The following is a 27,216-nucleotide window of genomic DNA, read 5'->3' as shown; positions in this document are numbered from 1 at the left end:
TAGGAACCACAGAGGTCTTTTTTTTTTTTTTTTTTTAACAACATGCTGCTGAAGAATTGCACTCTAGAATTCAAGCTTTACCTATTTAACCCTATAGGCTAAAAAAAACCACCCCACAAACCCAACAAAAAAAAACAAACCAAAAAAGCACCAAGAAAGGCCATGGTGGCTGACTGGTGCAAAGCAGAACTGTGTGAACTGGCCCAAGCAACTGGCTAGTATTTACTTCAAGCTCAAGCAAGGCAAAGGTTGGTGAAACTAGCTAGCTGTTAAAGCAGCAAATAAAAATTTCCAGGAAAAAAAGCACCCAACATAAAACCCTCCATAAAATAACCAGAAGTTAAAATAAAATTAATTTTTAAGCAGCATACCAAGCTCCTAGATGAGGTTAAGGCTCATTGAGTGAGGCACTTCTCATACTTCTGAAATCTGCAACATCAAAACTCCTGAGGAGCCAGGAACTGGCACAGAGGGAAGGTCCAACTCAAACCCTTCTTTTGAAAACAAAACAGGATCGAAGCACTTAGAAAGATTATAGGGTAAAGTACACTTAATAGAAATGTCAAACTAAACAGCTTGGTAAACACAGTATTTTGATAACCATTTTCTTGTGGAAAAGGTGTTTTTTTTCCCCCATGTACCAAGTGGTCAAAGCAACAGAAAAATCACTGTTACCAGCAATAACATATCGGACAAGATGAGGGCTTTGTGCAGTAGGATCTTCCACCTGATGTGGTTCTTAGGGGAAGTAAGGGAGCTGGGGTAAAACAGTATGTGCTAACCGACACCCGCCACAGCAAAGATTTCTCCCCCCACAAAGGGAATGATTAAAATCCTTTTTATGCTGAGATGTTCAGAATGGGATCTGCCCTTTCAAAGATGGAACACAAAATTAGGAAGTCATCTCTTCTTGATTTATTTGGGTTATTTTTGAATAGAAATCGGCTGCTGCAGAAACAAAGGCACGTGCTTCCTCAAAGAGAGCCCTAGCATGCATTTTCTCAGGTTTCCTTCTGATGCCTCAGCGAGAAGCCAAATCACCCACCAATCACAGAGGGAACAAGAAAATTAGCTTCAATAATTTAAGAGATGGGGCATGGCCGTTTTGGTGTGGCCCTCTCCTTCATCACTCTTGTACAGAAAAAAGCCAAACTACAGAGAGGAACCACTCGTGAGAAGCATTTCATTAACCAGTCTGCAGCTATGGGAAGAGGTGGCTCTTATCACCAGAGCAACAAAACAGAGGACACGGGTGGAGAGAGAAGGTGAAGGAATGCTGATGTGCTGGGTTGGGGCTGAAGAGGGCACAGCAGGGTGTTTATTCACAGTCCTTAGAGTTCAGCAGCTGTTTCAAAATAAGAAGTCACATCAAAGAAAAGAACTGTTTGCACAGCTCCTGTGTGAGTTTTTTTTCAACCCAGATAAAGCCGTCTTGATACCGGTGAGAATGGACTTTGTGAAAACTCCCTGTTCCAGAGAATTAGTGAAATTTGCTTCAGTATTCACGTTAAGATGTCAAAGCAATTAGTAAAATCAAGTAGGACAAAAGTCCATCTAGGACTTGTCAGGCCTTAGCCCGGCGCAGATGAGGGCAGCTCTGCAGAGTCCTGTCTATCGCTTCATCCAAGCTCACCACTGGTTTGTAGCCCAGGTCTCTTTTGGCCCGTTCACAGCTATAGTAGTGAAACGTTCCAGCCAGTGCTACCCGCATAGGGGTAAAAGTGGCCTTGATGGTGACCAGTGGACTCAACACCCACAGCAGCAGGGACAGGAATAGGGCCAGGTAATAGGCCAGCCAGTAGGGAATATGGTACTTGGGAGGATCGTAGTTCAAGCCAGTCAAGACACGGGACATGAAAGCCCAGAAAGGAATTGGTTCGTCATTTGTGATATGAAATGCCTGAAAAAGAGGAAGACAAAAAGCCAGATGATAAAATCATTACGCTTTTCACAAGTTTGTCTCCGTGATGGCCCATCTCATGTTCGTGCTGAGGAGACTGCCATCCCTGACTTGACTGAGAACACATTTTCCTGAGAAAGTGCTTTGCACTGACCACCTTCGTGTGAAAAGTGATGAACGCCCCCTTCGCTAAGAAAGCCAGCTACTTCTGACGCTCCAGGTCAAGATTACTCATAAATGGTCAAACAAACTGAATGATACAACACAATGCAAACACATTAAAGCATCCTGGCTGGATGTACAGTGCATGCCCAGAGCACAGTGGTGCCACGAAAATCTGTAAAAGTTTCTCCTGTTCTGAACACTATTGTAAAAGCTAAATAACTATGTTTCTTACGTAGGCAGCTTGGCTGCCCACAATTCTGCCTGGATTTCCTTTCACAAGGAGTTTGATAGCATGAAGTTAAAGTATATTCATACATCCTAGCCCATGTGGTGGCACACAATGGTCATCAGAGGAGCAACCATTCATTATACCCACAGACAGAAAAATATTGCCCCATTTGTGTGTGGTAGTTCCCCTCCTCTCCAAGACAGACGTTTGGTACAGACAAAAATCAGCCTGAATTACAGAGCAGACATATGAAACCAAGCGAGGCTTGCAGATGAAGTTTGGCTAGGGGACACCCGCTCCGCTCCCCTTGCTGGGGCCTTCCTTACCTTCCCACACAGGGGAGAGTCTTTCTGAAGGTTTTCTGCAGCTAGGATGTGTCCGTGGACCACGTTTCCCACATAGGTGAAATCTACCAAGTTCTTTCCATCCCTGCAACAGAAAAAAGGAAGAAGTTTAGCCCTAAGGCATGTTTGGCCACAAGCACATTTTCAGCCTAAGGGAGGACTTTCACACGAGATGTATTTATTCCAAGCTTCCCCTTCCCCGCTTTCTTGTGCTGCAATGTCAGGCTATACCCCGTCAGAGAGATGAAATCATTAAGTATTATTTTGGAGACAGAGAAAAGGCTGTTATTGTCTCAGCTGTTGTCAGGTCCCTCAAAGTTTACATTCCTGTAGCAGTGCCATTTTTAAACCTCACAAGTTACCAAGTTTCTAGGTGCTGCAGATCCCACAGGTCTCAGAATCAGCAGAGTGATCCACAGAAGCAGAACAAATAGAAACAGAGTTGCAATTACCACAAAGAAAGGCACTTCAGTACAAGCTTTCAGTTATGAATCTTGGGTCATGAAATTCGAACTTACTCCTTCAATAAGCCAACTTCAGCCCTAGCTGAAACAGATTTACCCTCCTGTGTTAAATCCATTTCTACACAGGTACAGAAAATGACAATGAATCTGAATATCACTTTCAAGAGTCCAGTTACATCAAACAAATGGTTTGTTACAAAAACACCACCACGCTAATTTGGCCATAAAAACAGTATTGCTGCGATCCAACATTCTGAGAAAGAATGATTTTCATTTCCTACATTCATGGGTGAATGGCTATTTTATTTGCTTTCTTGGAAGGGATATAGAGGTCTGCACAGGGGCAAGAAAACTCAAACGAGGAACGCGTGTTTGAGCTGGAAGAGAATGCAGACTTGCACAAAGTGGAAACCTTGAGTTTGTGTAGGTTTGCTGCTCACAGATCAGTTCGAGAGATCAATTCAGGAAGAGCAAGAACCAAAATAACCCAAACCAAAGGAACAAAAATCCCCAACACAAAAAAAAACCCCACAGTCCTGTTTCCTTTCTTCCTTCTACCCCAAGCACATATTCACATGTGCACACATACATATAAAGCAGCTCCTTTCATGTAATTAAAATCTATCATAAATTAAAAAGCACATTTCTTTGTGCTCTAGAAAAGTCTTTGAAATCTTTAGTAGCTCCTCTTGAGCATTACGAAGAATGATAGATTGCAACTGCATTTGACCCCAGCTTATTTGGAAGGAAATTAATATAATAATACAATCCATAAAAATATCCTTCATAGTAGTTTGGACTATTTCTTGCTCTAAAATTTCAGTGGTGCACTAGAAGCTCTGCAAGGCTCAATAAGGTGGCAAATAGCTTTAATCTTGTAATCAGAAACATTAAAGCACTGCCATGTAGGCTTTTTAATTGCAAGAACCTCAAATACCAGAAGTGTGTATTAATTAAATTAACAGCAAGTAATCTGAGCTCTCTCATATTTAAAAGGACAGCTCTTTAGACAATGCAAAGACAGCTCAAGCTATGTCAGCTTTCCCCACTGATATTCTTTTTGCATTCCGAACACTTACCATGATTTTTAAAAAAAGAATCCTGGATCAGAAATTAAAAATTAAAGAAACATACTTTTTTCCATGCCACAACAACATTACTGATTTAATATTATTCCCTTCCAAAAGGGAAGGTTCAGCATCAATTTTAACAAAAGCTATAAAATGGCTGATTCTAGCTCACCCAATTATGAACTTCATTTTGCCACTCTTAGCTGCTTGGATGAGGATGGGAACAAGGTGAGGGTCTCCAGGACCAAATATTCCATGGGGACGAACAGCAGTAGTGAAGAAATTGTTGCCTGGGTCATTCGCACCAAGCACTTCCTGCAGGGAAAAAAAAAAAGAGAACCGAATCAGGAGAGAAAGGTTGGGAAGAAAAATACGGCTTAGTAATATATTCCAAGATCATCACTACAAGGGGGGGTGTGTTCCCCCATCTCCTTGGGAAGACATCGGTGGAAGAATTACTGTCCACCCATATCTTTACAACGATCCTTCCTTTGTTCCCATCTCTTCTCCCACTTCTAATTAGAAAAACAGAGAAAAATCTGTTTTTGTTATTGAACACTTAAAGAATTGACAGGCAAAGGATGGGAACTCTTCACCCCTCTCATTTAACACCAGAGAAACTAGGGGAGCTTTGAAAATTCGTTCACCCCATGAATTCTTTGTGGGCATCTTGGAAAAAAGAAGGACACTAAGCAATTCAATCTCTGTCTCTCTCATCAGTCAATGGAAGGTTTCATTCCATCCTTCTCGATCTCAGTCAGAAGGGGTGTGATCCCATCTCCCAGCAGCACTAAGCAGATGTAGCAAGCCATCTTTGAAGAACATTTCATTCTATTGGGAGTTTCCAAACAACGTGTTCTACTAATTTTCAACAGCTGCTGGATTTTCTATTAAAATCCAAGAACAACGCATACAAATAAACACTGAATACTTTCACTGTTTCACCCAAAACAAAGACGTAATTACAAGCATATTGAGCTAGAGCTGATTGCCACTCATAAGCTTCTACTTGCTTCCACTTTATTAGTCCACTTTCCTGCAAAGTGGTTATGCTTGCGAACGAACAGATGTTTTTACACTGCATTTTCAATTAAGGTCTTTTCAAGGAACACAAGAAAAATTCTGAAAGGCTAATACTCGACTTTAGAGGGCGCACTGTCAGCTTCAGTATGGAAACAAGCCTAAATTCTTCTTGCGCAAAAAGCATAGATTCTTCCCACAACTGAAATGCAAGCCACTGAAAAAAGTTCAAAAAAGTGTTTCTTCACTTTGATTTTAAACACTCCCAAACCAGATTTAAACCACAAACACCGCAGCATTAAGAACCTGAAATAGACCAGATACTGGTGATCTGCAAATGTCCAAAGCAGCAGACATTCAGATGAAGGGGAAATTTTTAGATCTTTTTTAACAAGACTATTTTCAGTATACGGTCAATAGCATTAGCTATTTTTTTTAATATATATGTAATAATCTATACATTATATATAATTATTATAGAACAATAACATGTTATTAGGCTGGCATGCTCCTTAACTCAGTCCACATCTTGACGTCATCTTCTCTGTCCCCAGTGACTTGTTCACAATCCCAGCTGTAACTTCAGGCTGCAAATCTGGTAAATGGGGTTCAGAAACAGCCTTCCAGTAAGAGCACAGATGGCAAAAAACTCCCCTCGGCTGCTCTTAAGACAAAGGTGGATCAAGTAAGAAATGGAATTATCAGATGGCTCTCGCAACGAAAGCGACATCTCTGCTACTTCTTCTATTCTTTCTCTAGAAACAACCTGTGTAGCGTAAGACACTTCTTCATTCAACTTCCCTGGTAATTTACATCACAGCTTTATTCGATTCTCTTATTATTGAGTACACTGCTTAAGAGTTTCACCAGCCAAGGAAGACATAACTGAGTACTTCTATATCTGGACTGCTAGACAGCTGCTGGGAAAGCACCCCTGGACCAACCCATCAGCAGGCCTCGGGAAAAGGACATGGAAAAGTCCTAGGAAAAGGACGTGGGTCACTTGTGAAAGACACAAGCGGCAGCCATACTTCTCTGTAACGAACAAATGAATCCACAGCTCACTAGCTTCCATGCTGAGAATGAGAGGGCTAAAATCATGCAGATTTGTCTAAAAAAAGGGAATTTTGTGTTTCAGTCATATTCTGAAAACCCTGGCAGGCATTGCTACACATGCATGACTCTGTGCAGATTTTCTTCGCAGCTGTAAGAGCGAGATACTTCTTTTTATTGAAAAAGAGACGTGGGAGAACAACAGAGATCTGTTCAGTCTTGAAGAGTCTGTTGTGTCCCCTAGGGCATGCCCTACTTTTAGAAGGGCAGTTTAAGCATCGAAAACAATGTTAACCATCTGGTGACAAATACCTTCTCCTGCAGGATCTTCGTCTCTGTGTAATAGTCGATAGGTTTTTTTGCATAAGGGAGGTCTTCTGATCCGTTTTTTATGTCTGTGCCCTCAAAAACTACACTGGCACTGCTAGTTAACACCAGTTTCTGCAACAGACATGAAAGAAAAGTTGTTTAAAGCCTGAGACAAAAGCATCATTATTTACGAACGCTGAGTAAAGACAATAACGATGTTTAATCAACTGACTCTACAGATAATAAACTAAGTCTAGAACAACATGGGCTAACAGAAGATGATCTGAAAGTGCAGGTAGTAAAACTCCCACTCTTAATTGACTCTGTCACCTTGCTTAGTGCTACCTGAAGGAGATTAAAGCATTTCAACAAACATCCAAAGCAGTCAGTCAAAGGGAAAACATCTCCAGGAAAATCAGAGTGCTCACTTAGCTTGGCACATTTTAGCACTTAAAATGCAATGAGTGTTTAAGATATATTTGCTCATCTTGACGGTAACAATATCACAGTAGATTAAATCAAAAAAGAATTCTTATCTTGGATGTTTTTGTTAGATAAAAAAGCACTCTAGTGGATTCCAAATGGGAAATCAGTGATGTATTTCAGTAATCAGAAACATGTGGTTTTAAACAGGATCTATATTGTAATAGAAAGATGCTGAGATCCAACAAGCTCCAACAGACTTAACTCCTTGCTCTGACAGAACCCAGACTACGCCTCAAGGGAAACACCGCGGGGCCCATTTCCTATAACAGCTTATTACACAAAGGGGCAAAAAACCCCACAACAAACTGTGGGGCTGGGAGTCCTAGGTGACAGACATCATTTAATGCTAAACATTATCACTTCTGTATTTGTGCATGGACCCTGTGCAAAATGCATGCTTTGGAGGAACATCTCTGCCCAGAATAAGTAAAGGATCTTCACATGCACTGCGCTTGAAAATTTGCGAAGAATTTAAATGAAAACTCATCTGATAGCAAAACAACATAAGGAGAGAAAAAAAACCCCACACCACTCACAAGCTTGCCTGAACAGCAGCCTGGTTTCCTCAGGCTCGCTCTTTTGTGGACAAATGACTTTCTAAACCAAATTATACTGAGATTACGGCACAAGTGTGTTCCTTCTCATTACCTGTCAAAGAATTCACATAGGTAATAGATGCCATGAATACTTTCATTGCTGGAAAAGCTATCTTTAGAGCTGTCCCCTTATGAAAGCATGAAAGAATCCACTTGTCAGTCATGGTTCTCCCATGGGCGATTCCCAGATGTCTAGTAGGGGAAATTTTCATCAATGCTTTTCCTGCAGTCAGTAAGATTGCAATGTGTAGGTTTTCTGTGGCAAACATGGACGGAGCTTACACCAGAGTTAAGCAGGAGACTAGCAAGAACCTCTCTCTCCTACTATTTTTCACAGAACAAGTAGGAATTCAGTATCTCAGAGACCTCTGCCCCCCTGTCAAACTAGAGTGAAATTGGTCCATGCTGCAACTGTTATAAAGTCACATCAGCGTCTTACAGTCTCCATGCGCTTTTCTGCCCTTACCTGCACTCCAGCTTCTTTGCAGGCTTCAACGACTGCTTTGGTTCCCATAACATTCACCTTATAAAACAGCTCCCTGTTGTCACTTGAAGGTGCTGGTGATGCACAGTGAAATGCCACTGACACACCTTGTAAAGCTGGAAGCAAAGCCTGGAAGATACATCGCATGAGACAGCAGTGAAGCAACAGCAGTAGCATCTACTCAGAAAAAAAAAGGAAGAACACAAAACACAGTTCTTTTTCTCATGGAAAGAAAACCGCTAAATATCAAGTCATGTTGCTTCCATAGAGGGGAGCAGCTGGAACAGGATTAGGATCCAGGATGTTCACAATGTCCTCCCCTTCTTGCTGGACAAAAAAGCACTACATCATCTTTTCTTTCCAGAGAAGAACCTGGGAACTGTCTGAGACCTGGAGGCTATCTAGACTTCACTACTTGCAATAGTCTCAAGTGCAGGTATGAGACTCAAAACTACTTGGAGACAGGAGTGAGAAAACTCAGCAAGCAGCAGGTTTAACAGCCAACAGCACCCATGGCACTGTCCGTGCTCGAGACGACGGCCGTAAAGCTCCGAGACGTGATACTTTACACTGGTGGGGAGCCATTTCTTCACTTGCATAGGAATGTTTTTGCCAAGGCTCACACATGACTGAGTTAAGGTCTCGGTGTGCCTTAACTGTTAGGAATAATGCATTTTGGCTGAGGCTAGCTAGGAGAGCACCCACATGCAATTACCAGCAGTGACTCTAATTAGACTGTATATCTGAGCTAACAGCAATGCAAATCGTAGTACAGAAACAAGTTCTGTTCTTTCCAGCTTCAAGCACATGTCAAGTGTATTCCTTTGAATGTTCTAGATGAGGGTTCCACAGAAAACTGCTTAGGCTACTGGCTTCATAGGGAAAGGCCGGGGGGCATATCTACAACCCTTTTACAGCCTGTGCAAGGCCTTCTGGTGCTTTAGTGCTTCAACCAAGGCTCGGCAAGCTGTTTGAAGGAGCCTTCACTTAAACAAGCATCCTTTCTATCTACCCATGTCGTGTACCGCTGTTAGTCTGTACCTCTTTGTCACAGAGGTCTCCCAGGAAGAACTGCACTCCGTCACTGTCAAATCTCTTCTGAATATCAAACACGTTGACCGTGTAACCCTTCTCCAGGAGCTGCTCCACCATGTGCTGGCCTAAGAATCCTGACCCGCCGATCACTGTGCATTTCTTACCAGCCTGCAAAGACAGGGAGAAAAGCGCTTTAGCAAGCAGACATTCACCAACAAACTGCGCAAGTAAACTGATCTGAACTTTGAGACCTTCATGTGCTGGAATTTTACACAATAAGTCAGTAGCTACTTTAACTGGAGGAGTCTACATTCAGATATCAAAAGACTCTTCAATGCGTCTGTGCTATCACAGTAACTTAAAAGTTCAGACACGCTAACGGTGCACACAGCTCATGTGCTGGTTTGTATTTGGCAGGACTCTGCCTCATAACCAAGTGGCTCACGTAGTAGGGAAGAATACGAGGACTGGCTCTGACAAACTCTGCCCTGACGCTAAAGCAGACGGAATTTGCTTCAGCCACATGGCACAGATAACTCAGAATATTACAACTGTCACCGATAGCAAGGACAAAACAATGTTCAGAGAATGTGAAACTTAGGCTTCTCCAAGCCAAGAAAGCAATCAGGTAAAGGCAAGGCTTATCCTTTTTAGTTAGTCATTAGTTCTTCCTTTTTTTTTTATAAGCTTTTTAAAATCAATGCCTAGAGTTACTAATTAACAGACTCTGGTCTGGTCACTCGTCTAACTGGACTGAGACTGAAGACCTTACTGTGAACACAGAACAGACAAGCAACAAGTCTGAGGAAGCTTCTGTACAAAGAATGCTCTGTCCTGGTTGGAAGTAGATTTGCTCCTTATTGTTGCTACACAAAACCCACCTCTGCAGTTATAGTATCGAGCTGAAGGGAATTTTAACCTAGTGAAACCACAGAAAGACGACAATGGTTCAGCAGTTTCTAAGTGCTACATCGTTAAACAAAGGTTGTACTGCAAAGCATCAATTATCCACAACAGAAATCAAAAGAGTTCACTGCAGTCACTCAGTTATATTAAAGCACAACCAGTTACTTGGAACGGTGCACACAATGTGCAGTCTGATTAAAACAATTTTAAAAAGTTCTACTGGCTTGGCCCAGTGGTCTATTTGGTTTTGACAGCTGCAAGAGAACAGACGACACAGAAAGAATACATGAGTCTAAGGAGTCTCTGCAGTTCACTCTCCTTGCACTCCCCCACCACAGCAGGTCTGCATTTGCTTTACTCGTCGGCTTCCCGATTCTCCAAACTCGGTCGCACCCCTCCCCTCTCCCTGAGGAGGGGTCTAGCCTTTTCAGCTTCTCCTCAAAGGGCAGTCATGCCATCCCATTGACGTTTCTGCCTGCCTCCCCCTGTACCCCTTTCTCAGTCCTTCACAACACGTGAGCACCGAAACTGCTCGCTGCGCCCCGATGTGCTGAACCAAAGTTCTGCAGCAGCAGAGCGACGCCCTCTGTCTGGCTCTGAAGAGCAGAATTATTTTCTAACAGTACAGATAAGACAGTCCAGGTTTTTATGTATGATAGTTTTCCACTCGCCCAAGTGCAAGGACAGTGTTCTATCTGCTGATGAGAAGCAGATTTAACTAATCTTTAGTGCATATGTACAATATGCAATACAATCTAGTACACACACCTCCTGGGAAAGTTCTAAACGAAGCAACTCAATGACCAGAATCAGTGTAACTGCAGCTGACAGTGCTGCACCTGGATTAATTAGTTGTTTTAAAAAAATGCAGGTAGAAAGCCAGGCTATGCAAGATTATATTGATTTTAGGATATGAATTATCACCTATCTAGTGTTGTGCTGTGAGGATACAACAGCTTGTTCACGCTCTCTACCACTGCGCTACACTGGGGTTTTTGTTTCTTTATTTCCTAAATATCTGACATTCACTGGTCTTCCATAAGCTTCACATGAATTAGTGAGAAAATAGTTCAGAAGGTAGAAATCTCTCCATAAACAAGAACATAGGTATCGCAACAGAACAGCTTAATAAATTGTACTCCCCAGAGTAATGTCCAAACACCAACGTGAGCTAAGCAAAATGTTACTCTTTCTATATTCCAACCTCCAGCATTCAATGCAGTAACCATACAAAGAGGTCACAGCAGTCTAGCGATCTCAGGGACCGCAGCTGGGCTCCTACCTGCACTACAACATGGAATAACGTTTAAAGGCATGTAAAAATGATCCTGGAGCAACTAAATCTCCAGACCAACTGACTCGGCAGCGCTGACAAAGCCACTGATGTTCCTGGGGGGTCGGAGCATTCTTGGGTCTCTTGGGAACTGTAACAGCAGCAAACTATTCCTTGGTAAATCACATTTCCCCCAGCAATATCTCTGGGGTAGGCATTGAGGTGGAAACAGTCTCATGGGTTCTCTGGAAATGTTCAGAAGAAGTATCTATGAAAATACATTTCTGCAAGACAAATCTTGATAAAGCATCATATAAGTCCTCAACTTACCGATCTGAGGCGTGCAGCCATTTCTCAGGTGATTCAGTATCAACCTGATTCCTTTAAAAAAGGAGAATATTATTTTATTCGCAATACAAAACTTACTTAACCATGCCATTAACACAAACCAAACCTTTTTTAAGCAGGTTTCTAGTTACACAAATCAAGGTTTGAAGCCATTATGCTAAAGCAGAAGCATGAAATGAGTGAGGTAATTCTCCCTGCCCTGCTGAACAAACACGCACTACAAGAGTAACAGTGACACCAAGTAGCTTTCTCAAAGGCATAATTTTAATATAATAAAATACCCTTGATAACAAAGACACCATTTTAGCTAGTATAGTAGAACAGAATCCTAGAACAGTTTGGGTTGGAAGGGACCTTAAAGCTCATCTGGTTCCAACCCTCCTGCCATGAGCAGGGACATCTCCCACCAGCCCAGGGTGCTCAGAGCTCCATCCAACCCGGCCTTGAACCCTGCCAGGGAGGGGGCAGCCACAGCTTCTCTGGGCAGCCTGGGCCAGGGCCTCACCACCCTCTCATGGGGAAGAATTTCTTCCTAATATCTAACCTAAATCTGCCTTCTTTTAGCTTAAAGCCGTTCCCCCTTGTCCTATCACTGCACCCCCTTGTGAAAAGTCCCTCTCCATCCTTCCTGTATGTCCCTTCAGGTATTGGCAGCTGCTCTAAGGTAAATCTGAGTATTTACATTCTAAATAACACAAACAGAACCGCAGGTTTTGGCAATGTCCTCTTCAAGACTACAGTTGCTCGAGGGTGTTAAAAGCAGCAAAACAAGTTCAAGCATTTCAGCAGCCCCATGCCCACCTGTTCCACAGCAGCAGACACAGCACGGGGGAAACTGTCAGTGAAGAGGGCAGCCAGTGGTGAGATTTTCCAGGGTTTCACGTCACAGGCTGTTGACTCCACCGGTTTCATTAAATATGCTTTTCCTCCCAGCAATAGCAAACAGAACTCCTAACTCAGCTGGGATCCTACTGCATGGGGTATAATTGAGAGACAGAAAAAGGCAACACGCCTATTTAGATCTGTTTCCAGCATAAAGCCAAGCTGCACGCAAAGCCTTCTGATGGCTTTACGGTCACTTTAAACCTTTACTGCGATAAACTACTGCATTCGAGGCTGATTTGTTTCTCCTTATTCCTAGTTGGTGCTTCCCACTACCTCCTATTATTCATGCACTGAGATGGATCAAGGCTACGACTTGCTGAAAATTCATCATTTTTTGCCTAGGCAAGTTTCAGCTAGAGCAGCTCTTTGACCCATCTCACTTCACGAACACCAGTGCCATCACAACTAGACCAGATCCAGGAACAGCTCACCCATGCTGCTATAAAACCATCACAGTACCATACCTCACGCAGGCAAACACACCCGTGGAACTGGCTCACTCTGCATTTTAGCACTCTTCATTTTTTATTTTTTTCCAAAAAGCCCTTTGAAATGGCAAGGAAAAAGCCAAAAAAAAAAAAAAAGGCAGGACTGGGGCCTGTCCAGCCAGGAACAGCAAGCAGGTTTGGAAGGATGGGGACAGGGTGATCTACCCTCCAGCCCCCTCTTCCACCCCCCCTTAACACCTCTCCAAAATGCAATTTATGAACGGCTCCACCTGTGCTTTCCCTCCAGCTCGTTCAGCTCCCTCATCCCAGAGCCCCCCCTTCTCCCACCCCTTCAGCTTTCCTCACAGCCCCCTTAGGGTCTGCCCCCGCCCAGCCCCCTCATGGCCTGCCAACCCCCCCCCTCCCCTCATAGCCCCCCTCACGGCCTGCCCCCCCCCTCCCCTCATAGCCCCCCTCATGGCCTGCCCCCCCCTCCCCTCACAGCCCCCTTCACGGCCTGCCCCCCCCCTCCCCTCATAGCCCCCCTCACGGCCTGCCCCCCCCTCACTTCCCCCTTCACGGCCCGCCCCCCACCTCCTCCCCTCACAGTCCCCCTGCCCTGTCCCCCCCAGCCCCCTCACGCCGCAGCCCTCCCTTGCCCCAAGCACCTCAGACCCCAGCTGCCCATTCCACACCTACCCCACGCCGCAGCCCTCCTCGCCGCCCTGCAGGCTCTGCTGCCTCCAGCCTGCCCCTCCACAGCCCCCCACAATTCAGACCTCAGCCCGACCCCACCCCGCTCACCTCATCTCCCGGCCGGTGCCCTGCGCCCTCCGCCCTCGCCCCCGGGTCGGCCCCGCCCCCGTCTCTCTCGCTCACCAATCGGCGTGGACGCTTCCATCAGACCCCGCCCACTCCGCCGGCTCCCGCCGCTTCTCCTCGCGCGCGCCCTGGGCTGAGCATCGCGCCAGCCGGCTCTCGCTCGCTGATTGGTCCTCGGCCTCTGCCTTTCGGCCAATCGCGCTGAGGGAAGGAGGAGAGGCTCTCGGCTCCTCTCTTGGATCCGCCCCAGCCACACATTGGCCAATAGTTCTCGCCCAAGCGCCTGCCGCGCCCGGCTCTCCACCCAATAGCAGCGAGGGTTGCCATAGCAGCGGCGTAGGGGGATTAGCCAATGGGAAAGGGCGGCATTGAGTCTCGGCCTGCCGGGAGCGGAGTCGTCCGGAGGCAGCGAGCGCCAGGATGGTGAGTGCTGCCCGGCCCGGCCCGGCGCCTCCCCTCCCCTCCCCTCCCCTCCCCTGCCCTCCCTCACCGGCGGTGGGAGGGGGCCTCGGGCCCGGCGCTGCTCCCCTCCGGCTTCTCGGCGCTGCGGGGGAGGCCGCTGTCAGCCCGCAGCGGCCCCGGCCCCGCGGTGTGGGCTGGGGGCTGAGGCGGCCGCTGTCCCGCGGGCCCCGCCCGCCCTGATCCTGCTTTGCTCTTGTCTTGCCGCGCCAAGGCCTCCGGCTTTAAGAAGCCCTCGCTGGGAGCCGCGTCCCAGAGGAAGAAGGCGAGTCCCAAGCTGGAGCTCAGCGAGGAGCAGCAGCAGGAGATCCGGGAGGCTTTCGACCTGTTCGACACGGACGGCAGCGGGAGCATAGACGGGAAGGAGCTGAAGGTGAGCATCTGCCTCGTCCCAGGAGCGCAGTTCTGCGCATAGCAATAGGGGGTGACCGCCAAAATGACCTTAAACAGGAAAGGGGAGATTTCCCTCCCCCCAGCATAAAACCTTGTTGTCAACAGATGCATTTTTCTCTTCTCCTGCAGCTCTTTACTGCTGTATCAGGTGTCTTTAGGGCCAGGCTGGCCAAAATACGTTGATAGTTCTGCATTTTCTCAACTGTCGCCTTCTCTGTTAGTCAAACAGCAAAAAGAGTTTGTGCATATTAATAAGCGGGGTGTTTCCCACTTCGTGTGTGTTGCTGAGGATCGCATGCTTTGCAAATTAGGTTGTCCAAGCTATAGAACGCACCAATGTTACTAATTTTCATGCTTTTTATTTATTGTGAAACGTTTTCGGTCCCTCCCCACCCCTGTGGGAAGAACAATAATCCATACATCAGGACTTCTTTTGCTGTCAGAATTTGCCCTTCCGATTTGCTGGCCGTGTGTCCATATTGCTCCAGATGATCGCGAGATCTGATTTCAAACTCGCCGACTGTCCCTGTGTCAAAGGAGGAACAAGCAGAGCGTGTAGGGGTGCACACAGGTGTCTGCAGGTGCAGGCATCCTTGGATATGCTGCTTATAGCAGTGTTGTCAGAAAGGCACGCTTAGGGTTTGAACTGTGTTTTCCCAACATTCATTGAAATAGATTTTTGTCACTAGGATGAAAAATGAACTGGTTTAAGTTCCCTGTGGTCTACCAGCTGGAGACCCTCCATGTTTGTGCCATCAGATCGGGTTGGCAGAGTCTGGCAGAGTTGTGGGTATGACAGAAACTTCTTTCGTGGAGTTTCTTGTCTTGAAGTTATTTTGCCGAGACAGTTCTGGGTCTTCCATTTAGCTATCTTGCTTCCAGCAGGGCCCGAAATAAGCTCTTTTAAAAGTTATTATTGTTCATTGTCTTGTTTCTCATTGAAAAGGGAATACTAGTAGCAATTCCCTTGACAGGAATGGAATAACATTCCGTTTTCCAATAGCCTTGGAAATTGCCATCCACACAGGACTGTGTGACAGTTTGGGATTTTTCCTTTATTAATCGAGGTGGGACCCTTTATGTTCCGAGTTCCCATCACAAGGATTTGGAAAGTACATACCAAAAAAGGTATGCTAAGACTTTATAAAAAAATCCAAATTTTCTCAGAAGAAACATTTCTTCTGAGACTCTGTTATGTAGCCTGACCCTCCACATTCTTGCCAGTTCTGAGCTGGGGTGGTGGATGCGATGGTAAGAATGTGTTTAGGAAATTTCTGAATTAACTGAAGGACAACTCCAGAACGTGAACGGTTGCGTGCCTGTGTTCTGCATCGTGATGTGCCCTTGTGTGTACAGAGGAGGCATCGCTCTAAGTCTGCCCCTTACCTTGCTGTTTCCCTTGAGACACAGAATGCATGTTTTAACATGATATGGCAAAAATTTAATTTTTTTTCCCCTCCGTGGTTTTCTGTGTAGTTTTGTATGATTTATAAATTGGGTTTGTCCTTACAGGTTGCCATGAGAGCACTAGGGTTTGAACCTAAAAAAGAAGAGATCAAGAAGATGTTATCAGATATCGATAAAGAAGGAACTGGAAAAATCAGCTTCAGTGACTTCTTGGTAGTGATGACACAGAAAATGGTATGTACATTTTAAAAGTGAAAGTCATTTTGAAAATGGCTGAGTACCTTTCATCTCCTTTTGGTTTTAGTGGAAGATGAAAGCACTATTTTAACAACAACATATATAAAAGTTAGAATTGCAAAACAGGGACTACCCTATCTCATTTTTCAAGGTAAGGTTGAAATAATTATGTCATTAAGAAGTTTCTTTAACGATCAGTTTTGTGTGTGTGTGAGAAAAGGGAAAAACTGAAATCAAGATTTTTATCCCAGATTAAAACCAGCTCTGGCCTGCAGAAAGCTGTCGGGAGTATTGACACGTGACATGGATGGCTCGGTAGCAATCCATTGTATTTTCTTTTCTTGGGTTTTAAGATATTTACAGACGAAAACTCTGGTTTTAAAAATCTTAAAACATGTTGAGTAAAGGCAGATACTTCACAGTGGAAGATCCTGTTACTGAAATCCCAAGACGTCTGGCTAGATATGAAAGAAAAAAAACTCCCTGAAACCCCAAGGTTCAGGAAGCGTCGCTGTGTCTCTGCCGACCTTCAGCTGTTGAGTGTGTGATTCCTGCTGGCTGGGCTTCTTTAAATTTGCTCATGAAAGTTTCTCATTCTTCCTAATACCTTTATTTTGAGTGTTATCTACAACATAACCACTACTTTTTACCCTTAAACTTATGCTTACTTCTTTAAGGCTGAAAAAGATTCCAAAGAGGAGATTCTCAAAGCTTTCAAACTCTTTGATGACGATGAAACTGGCAAAATCTCTTTCAAAAACCTCAAACGCGTCGCCAGAGAACTGGGAGAGAATCTCACAGATGAAGAGCTGCAGGTTTGTACCTGGTTATGAAACCATGTCACACGCAAACACCCCCGGTCTGCCTTCGTGTGCAGCGAACAGAGAAAAGTCCAGGTTACGCTGTGCCTGTCGAGGAGGAAGGCTGTCACAGAATGTTCGTGTATTACTTCGTTTTGTACTTACATTCGTTTAAAACCTGTGTAAATAGTCAAAACCTGGTTCTCCTTCTGTCTGGAGAGCTGAGCCATCTCTGTGAGAGGTCTGCTGAACACTGGAGCTTGCAGCGAGGGTGACGAGTGGGCATCTCTGTCTCGGGGTGGGGAGGAAACCCCCACGGGGTCAGGTTTGAGGTAGAGGCAGCAGCCTCCCAGTGTCAGGTGCTGTCCTCCAGTGTCCTGTGGGATCTTCACACTTGAAGGGTTAGGGAAGTCTGCTCCCTCTCTCCTGGCAGAAGTGGAAGAGCTTGTGTCCATTCGTGAGAGGGAAGTGGAATCTGAGGTCGAAGATGGGCTAAGCATCCACGGCTGTCAAAACTGCGTCAGTAGAATTGCAGTTTTATGGAGTTACGGTGGTGTAACAGGAACAGCTCTGCTCCAAGCGCTTTGTTTCTTCCAGGAGAGTTCCTACAATACAACACTTTCTATACCGATTTTTGTCTAAATATATAAATAAAAACCTGCTAGTGTTGAGTTTAGTAAATATTTTGTAGCATAGTAGGTCTGCCCTTGAGCTAACGCTGTCCCCTCTAACACCATTTACTAAAAAGTGGTTCTAATTCTGAACTAACCTAGTAATTCTAATCCTAGTCTCATCTGCATCTAATTTCTGAATACAAATTTCTTTCAGGAAATGATTGATGAAGCAGACAGAGATGGGGATGGGGAAGTGAATGAGCAAGAATTCTTGCGGATCATGAAGAAGACCAGCCTTTACTGAAACAGAACTGTATTTATTTTTGCACTTGTATATATACGTTTGGTAGGTGCCTCACTTTTTTACAGTCTTTGATTTCTTCTGAGACAGCACAAAATATAGGTCAGTACTTTTTTCAAGTGGATGATCTTAAACTTGTGTTTGTGAACAGTTACCAAGTGCGAACGTGTTTACGTGTAGCAGCATGGTTGCTAGTTTGTGCTCGGAAGATGTTTACACTCCTTGTTTCCAAAGCCCATTTTCCAGTGACAGTGTTCAGATCCTCTCGGACTGAAAACCGTGTGTCAAATGATGGTGGTTTGGTAAAGAGGGGACTCAAAACCAGGTAGCGTGAATCTCTGTTTCCCCACAGTTGGCGTTTTTGGTCTCATGTCTCGGTTTGGACACAGCTACAGTAAACTCTTTATATGACATATTTGCAGGGATCAGCTTTTTATACTCAGTCTTATGGGGATTGTCCCCTCCCTCTTTTTTGGTATGTTCTTTAAACTGCAAAAAACTTGAGTAGATAGACTGCTGCAACTTAACTGACTGCCATTGAGTTCACACGTTTAAAGAAGAGAGGAGAGTTGCCAGTGCTGCTGCTGAAAGCTCTGTATGTTTGCAGGAATATTCAGTGGCTGCAAATATAAGATTGCATTTAAAATAAAGTGACTTATTTTGAACCGTCAGAGTTGTGGAAAGAAGTATAGAAAAATGCAAACACATCTGCCAGTACAGTGCACGATGCCCTCTGGTCTGCTGATAAATAATAAACCAATTTTTGCAGGTACCTGAAGAGTTTCAGCTTTTACGTTTGGACTGTTGGGTCTTCTGTGGGGCCTTGGTCACTAAGTGCTTCGCTCTGGAGGCCGTGGTCGCAGCAGGGGCTGTCTCTGCGGGACGTCTGTCTGTCCATCCATCCGTCTGTCCCAGCTCAGAGCGGAACGAGGGATGGCTGTTACCTTGCATGGGAAGGAAAGGCACTCCCGTGGCTTGCTGCTCGTTGTGTTTGTCGCACTGATCGCACGGGTTCCCCACTCTCCTCGCGGGTTCCTCCTTCCCAAGAACCCCCACCGCTCCCTCGCTCAAAATCCCGCTGATTCCCTTGCGGGGCTTGCATGGTTTGCTGTAATGGGGGCACAAGAGGCCGCCAAGGAAGATCGCATTTCTCACTTTAACATCACGCACTCTGATTGACTCATCAATCAGCCGAGGTTAATTAAATCAATGCATGACGTGGATCGTCGGTTGTGGGCAGTAACGGCCAGCTTGTCACCAGACCTCAGGGACCGGGCAGGACAGCTGCGATTGGAGCGCTGAGGGCATCGCCGCGGAGCGCGCCCGTCTGGTGATGGTGAGCGCTGAGGAGACGGAGTGGGGTTGTCCTGCCGCTCTCATCCAGAGGCCTGCTGCTTTCCCAGCCTGGTTGCGAATCTCCTCTGTCACCTTTTCATCAGCACATCATGGTAACGCCACCCGTGCTGCGGGGACTTTGCTTAGGCTGCCTGAAAGAGGGCACGGGCGTGCAGCGTGTCCCTCATAACTCGCTTCGCGGGTGGAAAGCCATGTTCCGGCAGAATTGCTGTTGTACTACCCTGCCTGCCGTGGGAGTTCATACCAGCACGTAGAGCTCGTCGCCACTCTGCTGCTGACCGAACCCAGCCCAGATCCGTAGCGGGTTTAGCCCCTTTCGCTGTGACGCTGCGGAGTAAATCTGAGGAGTCCTCTACCCTATCTTCCTTCACAGTGACCCCTGTCCTCAACAAGTTGAGGAGGAATGACATTTTGCAGGTAAAATTCTCTAACAGACCCTGTCCTCTAACAGGCTTTACAAACATGGTGCAAGCTTGTGCAGCTGATGGGTGCTTAGGCTGCTGCTTTGCAGGGTGTGTTTGCTCAGTCTGAGTAACCCGGATCGGAGGCCTGGATCCCGTCCGGCTGTAGAAGTGACACAGTCGCTTCGTTGGCCACAGTTGCACTTGGAACTTGAGTTACTGTCATCAAACACAAATGACTGACAGTAAGCATAAATGTTGGAGATGGGGCTAATCATTTACAAGCACCTGATAAGCAGCAACAGAGCAACTGGTGTTTGCCACCTGTTGCCTGTGGACCGCTTGCTGTGCTAACGGACTTTGCTACCTGGACTCCGCTTGTTATGCAGCCGTCAGCAGTGTAAGGTTTGTGCCAACTTACTGGCCGGGTGCCCCTCGGAGGGACCAAAGCCTTCCTCCCTGGCCCTTGCTGACAGCTCTTTGCTGCTGTTTTTCATGGCCTTGTACTACTGATGTTAGGCAGCTACGGAACCATGCTCTCTTGAGACAAAATGGTGGATGAAAAGCTGTTGGTGGAAAGTTGAGGTTTTTTCACTGCCTTCATGTATCTGCTTGTTTCAGGCATCCTTCCCTCTTTGTTTCTATTTGATATGTACACCAAGACATCGCCCCATTTTCGCTTTTGGCAGATAACCGTAAGGGCTCTGGGCTGTGAATCGGGGCAAGAGGGGATGAAGAGAATCGTCTCTGAAGTCAGTGATGAATCGTCAGGGCAGCTAACCTTTACGTCATTTCTGAAGGTGATGACTCACTCAGAAAACGGTATGCAAGCCCAGCTGGTCACAAAGAGTGAAATTCCTCATGCCTAACTTTACAAAAGCAGTAGATTGGGTCACTGGTTCCCTGAGAGGAGTGTTTCCAGGAGTTTCATCTGAGCTATTTTGGAGATATAACTTTGGGTTAGTTGTCCTTACCCCTCTTGCCTCTTTCCGTGGACTACAGAGGGGTCAGGATGGCTCGTTCGCATAGAGACAGCTGCATCTGGGCAGAGATCTCCTTCCCATCCCCGAGTGCGGTAAGCACGCACAGCACCTAGGAACCCCTGCTTCCCTTCCTTAAACCTTTCAGCATGAAATTTCAGTTCTGTCTTTAGCCACAGGGCTATTTATCTTCAAGACAGCGGTGAGGAAATGCCCTGCATCAGATGAACAATTCACCCTCTGTAGCAAAATCATTCCTCAATACCCCCTGACACTGTCAGCACCTCCTGCAGGCAACAGCCACGCGAGCCCCTGCAGTGTCCAAAGCGCTGCTGTTTGATACCAGCTCTTTGTGTCATGTTCCCTAGTTCCTCATCGCCTGTCTGAGACTCTTGTGGCTCAAAAACTTCTGTATCCTCTAATGCCTGGCTGCATGCAGACGCAGGCGGTGCACAGAGAGCACCAGCTTGCCTGGTTCTGCCTCTCCCATCCCTCCGATTGCGTTGCAGGGCTTTGTGAGATGCCTGGGAGGTGACTGGGGCGTAGCTGGTGTGGCGTCAACATGATCATAGTTGCCAAGGTGTGATTGCATGGGACCCACGCTAAAAGGACAGTGAAAATCCCCACTTTTCCCCTAGTTCAGTCAAAGCCCACACCTAACTGCAGGCTGGTGTATGCATTGCCTGTGGGTGAGGGCAGGAAGAGCCAGCGTGGGCCTGGCTCACTTTTGAAGTAAAATAAAAACTGTAGCGATCGGATCATTTTGGGGTTTGTTGCTGGTGACTTCTTCTTGTACCGTTTTTCCCGCTCATTGGCCAATGAGTAGCACTAAAAGCATGTCCTGACCCAGAGTAAAAAGCAAATAATGAAAGCAGAATTCAGTCCATGTAAAAAGTGTCAAATTTTATTCAGCAGCAGAAACGTGTTCTTTCCTTTTGCCACCAATTCCTCTGTTCTGTGAGGTGGAGGTATGTGGGGAGCTTTGAAGTACTAGCAAGGATGACTGCGTAAGCAATCTCAGAAAGGGACCGATTCCTGTCGACACATGATGTGCACGTGCCAGGTCAGCCCGGTCATGGCTGACAGGACCCAGGCAGCTCCTCGGCCACTCAAAACAAAAGACAGCGGCTGTGTTTGAGCCCTGTGGAAACCTGGCTTCTGCACGCCAGCTCGATGTGTGCCCACGCTCCAGTTGCTGCCAGGTTGCTGTCAGAAAGTGCTGTCTCCTTGGCAGAACATGGCAACGCTTCCATTGCTCCAGAGTTCTCCCTCCTCAGCAGCCACCAGTGGACTGGTGGGGGGGAAGAACTCCGTGTAGGTAGCAGCTTGTCTGTGGGCATGTGGGTGCAGAACGGGAAGGACGTTACCCAAGGCTCAGTGCCTGCACGCCAGAGGAGATGGGTTCTGTGGCTTTGTGGCATTCAGGCAAGTCTGACCACTTCATTGACCATTTTTCCAATGCCATCGTAGATCTCATGGATGGGGGCATTGCACATGAAAGCGCTGGTGGTCACCAGCTTGTTCTTCACATCCACGTGAATTTCAGTGACGTGTTTGTTCACGTGCTTGCAGCCAAGCTCCTTCATGGTCTCAGCAGTCTTTGCGTAAGGCCATCTGCAAGAAGAAAAGAGAATAAACCCAGTGTGGGGAAGCCGTCATTACACAGAGCGATTTGACGAAAGCCTAGAGTGAGAAGTCTGGATTGCAGAGAGAGGAGTGGTCCCTACAGAAGGCCTGCTCAAGAAGAAAGTCTTTCCAGAAATCTGAACATCTTCCTGACTCTAATTTATTCCTTTGTGGTGCTTGCGGTGTCTGTGTCCCTGTATAGTAATGTAACCCCAGTACAGCAAACTGTAAAAAGTAAGATCAGATTTCTAATTTTAACATCACAAACTCTGATTATTTATCAGCCAAAGTTAGTTTAATAAATGCATGATGTGGATCATTCATTCTGAGAGAGAACGTTCAGCTCATCACGAGACTTCAGATACCCAGGCAGGAGAGTTGAAACAGGGTGCTGCGTGTGTTGGGGAGGCATTGCTGGTGCTGTGATGTTCATGGTGTGATTTCGTATCAGCCCTCCAAGGTTACTTACTTCTCACACTCTGTGTCATGACCCACAGTCAGCTCGCAGCCTGGGAAGATTTTGGCTGCCAGCACTGGGGAAATGCAGCAGAGGCCAATGGGCTTTTTGGCAGCGTGGAAAGCCTTCAGGACGTCCTCCACCTCTTTGGAGATGATGCAGTTCTTGCCCTGGGTGGCCCAAGTGCTCAGGTTTTTAGCCACTCCAAAGCCACCTGAGAAAAGAGAAACAGATTAGACCAGGAGATTGGTACTCCAGGGCAGGATTTTTTTCAGGTATTACTTTGTAGAATGCTAAAATGAATTTGGTGGATGCTAAAATGGATTTGGTGGGTGGCAGCATTTGTCCAGTGTTGATAAAAGTACTAAAACCAGACAAGCTGAAGCTTTGTGAGCTGACTGCCAGGAGATGAGACATCACAGCACCTTTCTTGCTTCCATACAAAGCTGAAGCGGATAGCTATCGGTGCCCTGTTGGGTACTGGTTTTCACCCATGAGCTCTTTGCTGAATTATGGTGGAACACGCTGACAAGTTTTCACCTGCCTCTTAATCCTTGCTCCAGGCCTAATCCATCCCCACTGCCATCACGTGGTCATACTTTCGCTGAGGATGAATTACCAGACTGACCAAGCTTTCCGCTTTTGAGTCACCCCCTCTCTGTCCCAGCTTCTGCTGATAAGGAGGTAGGCACGTTGGTGAGGGAGGGGATAGTCTTACACCCAGTAAAAAAGAGCTCAGTAGATGGTACAGAGGATAATTCAATTGGCAGTTGTCTGCCCTCTCCTCTTGGGGTAAGCTGCTGCGTTGCCATGTTCTCCTTTAATACAGCTCCAAGCTCGCATGCCAGTGCCAGCACAGAAGGAAGATGTCTGTCCTTCCAGACCCTGCTTCCAGCCTGTTTTCTTCACCAGTGGCTCTGCCCAGTTCCTCTCCGGCCCGTGACTCCCGTGTCATTCCAGGCTTATGGCATATCTAAGCTGTTCCCAAGACTCTGGGCATGCAGACCCTGCGTGCCGTCCTACCTGGTATGATGAGGGCATCCAGCCCCTTGACATCCAGCTTAGCTAGATCCTTGATGTTGCCTCTGGCTATTCTGGCACTTTCAACTAGCACGTTGCGCTTCTCCTGAGTTGGCTGTCCTTTCACGTGGTCCACTACATGCATCTGGTCAACATCGGGAGCATAAACCTCTGCCTGCGGAGGGAGGGGAGAGGTCTGTTATCCTTCAGTCGTGTATCTTAAGCATGTTAAGGGTCAGAGGGAGTGAATGAAAATGCTTGAGTTACTTTGTTAGGAAAGAACTTTGCTGGTGGATGCAGTGACCTTCAGGCTCACCTGATGCCTCATACTGGCATGGGGAAGGTTATTGTCATGGGGAGGAGAAAGAAAGAAAGGTCTTTTGTAGCTTCTGCGCAGGAACATTCACCCTGACCTTAAAGGAGTGAGGGAGTTGTCAGGTGAAAGCGAAGAAGCGAGCCGGAACTGCTTGGCTTGGGGCCTGAAGTGCTGGAGGGGGAGCAGCGACTCCTTTCCTTCCTAGGGAAGAGAGGTCTCCCAAGAGCCATTGCTAGCATGGGCAAGGAGGAGCGGCTACAGACTTTGGGCTTGTCTATTGTGAAGAAAAAGGAGGTTGAGGGGTGACCTCATTGCTCGTTGCAGCATCCTGAGGAGGGGACGTGGAGAGGGAGGTGCTGATCTCGTCTCCCTGGGACTTAGGGATAGGATGCATGGGAATGGCTCAAAGCTGCGCCAGGGAAGGTTTAAACTGGACCCGAGGAAACATTTCTATACCGAGATGGTGGTCAAACACTGGAACAGGCTTGCTGGAGAGGTGGTTGATGCCCCAAGCCTATCTTAAACAAGGCGTTTGGACAGTGACCTGAATAATATGCTTTAACTTCTGGTCAGCCCTGAATTGCTCAGGCAGTTGGGCTAGGTGATGCTTGTAGACCCTTTCCAGCTGAAATAGTCTATGCTGTGCTGTGCTATGCTGTGCTGTGCTGTGCTATTCTTGGTTTCCTTAAGCAAGCATGACTAAAAAATAACAGGAAGGGGCTGCAATAACGCCTGAGTTTCCTCCACTAGAGGCCCTTGCTGATCAAGGGATGCGTGCAGGACCGTGCTCCGAGCTGCCGGCTGAGGGTATGGCAGGAGGGAAGCGACTGCAGCAGCTCCGGGAGGGAGGAAGAAGAGGCAAAATTATAGACAGCAGAGAAAAGGTTTGGCCAGATCTCAGCTTTAAGCCAGACAGAGGATACACACGTTGAAGGCTTTGGAGGTGGGTGGGCTGGCTCTGCAGCACGTCTACGTCACCACTGCGCCTTCGTGTTTCATATTGTGATTCCCAGGAGAACGGTTCTGACCCAGATTTGTGGGTGGCTCAGAGCAGAGGGTGATGTTAGGTAGGGCTCCTCTCCCTCCTCCCCCTGTCTCGCAGAGTGGCTGTCGTGACTGATGGCATATTTGAGTGGCTGCTTGAGGGTTGCCTTTTTTACCCCTGTTCAAGTTCAACTCATAAGAACTTCTCTATTTTCAGTTCTAATCTTCGGGAATTTAAAAAGGTGAATTTCAAGCAGCCAAAACCAAAAGTAGTCTTCTTTTTAAACAGAAACACCAAAGCAGAGAAGAGGAAGTGCAAGCCAAAAAGAATAGAGAATGCATTTAGGAAAGTTTGTCAGAGTTTGGATGCGCTCAGCACAGAGCACCAAGCCAATCCTCTCACCCAGCAAAGCTGCCAGAGCAAAGCAGAGACCGGGGAGTTCTCCACGCTCGCTGTAGCAGCTCCTACGCTGTGGCGTTTGCTTTGCCTCGGTCATTTACGCTTTGCAGTTCCCCTAGCAGCAATGGGGACCTTGTGATTTGTCCGACAAGTTGCAAAGCCCCATAGAGACATGTACCTTGTGCAAGAGAGAGAGACTGAAAAGCAGAGCAGGGCAAAAGGGGCCAGAGATGGGGCAGGAGCCTGCCAGGGTGCCTCTTACCTGTGCCCCCTCCCTGCTGAGATGCACCAGCACGGCCGAAGACTCGTGGATCTCGCTCCCATCGTACACCCCACAGCCAGCCAGCACGACAGCCACTCGCTTTCCCATGGTCACAGCCAGAGCAGGAGGATTCCCTGGAGAGCCCAAATTGCTGTGCATCTCTGTTCGCTGCCTGGAGCCTTTTATAGAGCGATCCCTCCCCCAGGAGCAGGTGGGGCCAGGAGGGTTGGGCTGCAGTTCTTACTGGCAAGAAGGTTTTATTTCCAGTGCCATGGGCAGGGCGTGTAAATATTATTTGTTTCCTCAACTGGCTGCTCCCTTGCAGATCTTCTTCCCAGCACGTTGTCTCCAAAGCATCCCCAGCTGATGTGACCAGTTCAACAGAGCAGCTGTGTTTTTCCTGCTGAACTGTCGATTTTCCATCCTATTTCAGACTAAAGTACCAAAGTCTTCGCACATAAGATGGTACCAAAGGGAGCCCACCCAGAGCAAGTATTCAAGCTGGTGCGTTCCTCTTTGTGCCCCATTTTTTCAAACCCTACACATATTTATGAGGATATGATATATCCTCGTACCCCATCTCTCAAGAGCAGACATTTTGCACTCAGTTGTAGTTGTTTCCTGGCCCTTGGGTCCTCAGATTAGAAATTAATACCTTGATTCTTCATCAACAGCACCATCTCTCCATTTGCCAGGAAGGTGGTACCAGAAGTTGGCAGAGCCCTGACCTCTGTAGGGGCACGTGGCAGCAAGACTGGCAGCATGCGATGGGGAAACTCACTCACTCGTGCAGAGACTTGTTCTTCCTTGTCCTTGATATGCTCACACCTGATCTGATTACGTACCTCTCTACTTTAGCTTTGCACTGCTGAAATAACTGTGGCCTGGTGAGGCTGTCTTGCCATTCTTCAGAGAACAAAAAACTTCATGCAACATCACTGAAGAATGTTTTTCAGGGGTTATTTAGAAGAAATTTTCCTTGGGTCTGTGTCATATTTGGAAGAGACATGAAGTACATCTTGTGTAGAATGAAGTAGTGTTTGGGAAAATTTGTTAGTTGAAGCAGGCATGAGGAAGATACTCATTGATAATGCATGTGATTCCATTTATTGCATGCATCTCTTAAAACTCGTGGTATCAGGCACCACATACTCCTAGCTGCTGACTATAGAAGCGGGAACAAAAAGTACATGAGAAAGGACCTGCAGTCCAGCTAATCTAACCCAGGCTTTTCCTTTCAGTTACTTTTATGACCCAAAATAGGAATCAAACTGTGACATATGTGTGGAAAAGCCCCAAAGCCTATTTAGTGATGTTTGTTTTGGTATCTAAGGTATTCTACCTGTGGTTTAGAAATACATTATTTCCTCTTGCATGAAAAAACAG

At 46.5% G+C, this 27,216-nt stretch overlaps 3 protein-coding genes across 7 annotated transcripts; 1 reads left to right on the top strand and 2 right to left on the bottom strand.

Annotated features, from left to right (window-relative positions):
- Positions 1 to 892: 892 nt before the first annotated feature.
- Positions 893 to 13,869, bottom strand: NSDHL (NAD(P) dependent 3-beta-hydroxysteroid dehydrogenase NSDHL). 2 transcript variants are annotated; one of them, XM_075435588.1, is made up of 9 exons: positions 13,800 to 13,869; positions 12,484 to 12,653; positions 11,665 to 11,715; positions 9,162 to 9,323; positions 8,103 to 8,249; positions 6,558 to 6,686; positions 4,345 to 4,487; positions 2,621 to 2,723; positions 893 to 1,900 (listed from the first exon to the last, which is right to left on the bottom strand). In XM_075435588.1, the coding sequence occupies exons 3-9, from the start codon at positions 11,683 to 11,685 to the stop codon at positions 1,565 to 1,567; spliced, it is 1,041 nt and encodes a 346-aa protein (XP_075291703.1). In that variant the 5' UTR covers positions 11,686 to 11,715; positions 12,484 to 12,653; positions 13,800 to 13,869; the 3' UTR covers positions 893 to 1,564. The 2 variants fall into 2 exon arrangements, with proteins under 2 accessions (XP_075291703.1, XP_075291702.1); XM_075435587.1 differs by lacking the exon at positions 13,800 to 13,869 and adding an exon at positions 13,695 to 13,775.
- Positions 13,870 to 14,177: 308 nt separating this feature from the next.
- LOC104333409 (centrin-2) lies at positions 14,178 to 22,270 on the top strand. 4 transcript variants are annotated; one of them, XR_012765475.1, is made up of 7 exons: positions 14,178 to 14,240; positions 14,491 to 14,649; positions 16,182 to 16,310; positions 16,991 to 17,128; positions 17,942 to 18,073; positions 18,798 to 20,607; positions 22,236 to 22,270. XR_012765475.1 is itself a non-coding variant. In XM_075435225.1 (6 exons), exons 1-5 carry the CDS (start codon positions 14,238 to 14,240, stop codon positions 18,029 to 18,031), a joined length of 519 nt encoding a protein of 172 aa, XP_075291340.1. In that variant the 5' UTR covers positions 14,178 to 14,237; the 3' UTR covers positions 18,032 to 18,073; positions 18,798 to 22,069. The 4 variants fall into 4 exon arrangements, 2 of the variants coding, with proteins under 2 accessions (XP_075291340.1, XP_075291339.1); XR_012765476.1 differs by lacking the exon at positions 22,236 to 22,270 and having other exon boundaries at positions 18,798 to 19,801; positions 20,475 to 22,069; XM_075435225.1 differs by lacking the exon at positions 22,236 to 22,270 and having other exon boundaries at positions 18,798 to 22,069.
- On the bottom strand, positions 22,187 to 25,938 carry LOC104333408 (glutamine amidotransferase-like class 1 domain-containing protein 3, mitochondrial). Its single transcript, XM_009938908.2, has 4 exons — positions 25,831 to 25,938; positions 23,872 to 24,043; positions 22,861 to 23,062; positions 22,187 to 22,379 (listed from the first exon to the last, which is right to left on the bottom strand). Exons 1-4 carry the CDS (start codon positions 25,936 to 25,938, stop codon positions 22,187 to 22,189), a joined length of 675 nt encoding a protein of 224 aa, XP_009937210.1.
- Between the last annotated feature and the right edge of the window lie 1,278 nt (positions 25,939 to 27,216).

The sequence above is a fragment of the Opisthocomus hoazin genome, chromosome 14 (genome assembly GCF_030867145.1).
Source record: "Opisthocomus hoazin isolate bOpiHoa1 chromosome 14, bOpiHoa1.hap1, whole genome shotgun sequence".
Lineage (NCBI taxonomy): Eukaryota > Metazoa > Chordata > Aves > Opisthocomiformes > Opisthocomidae > Opisthocomus > Opisthocomus hoazin.
Note: the sequence above shows the minus strand (reverse complement) of the source record. Positions and strands in the feature narration are given on the sequence as shown.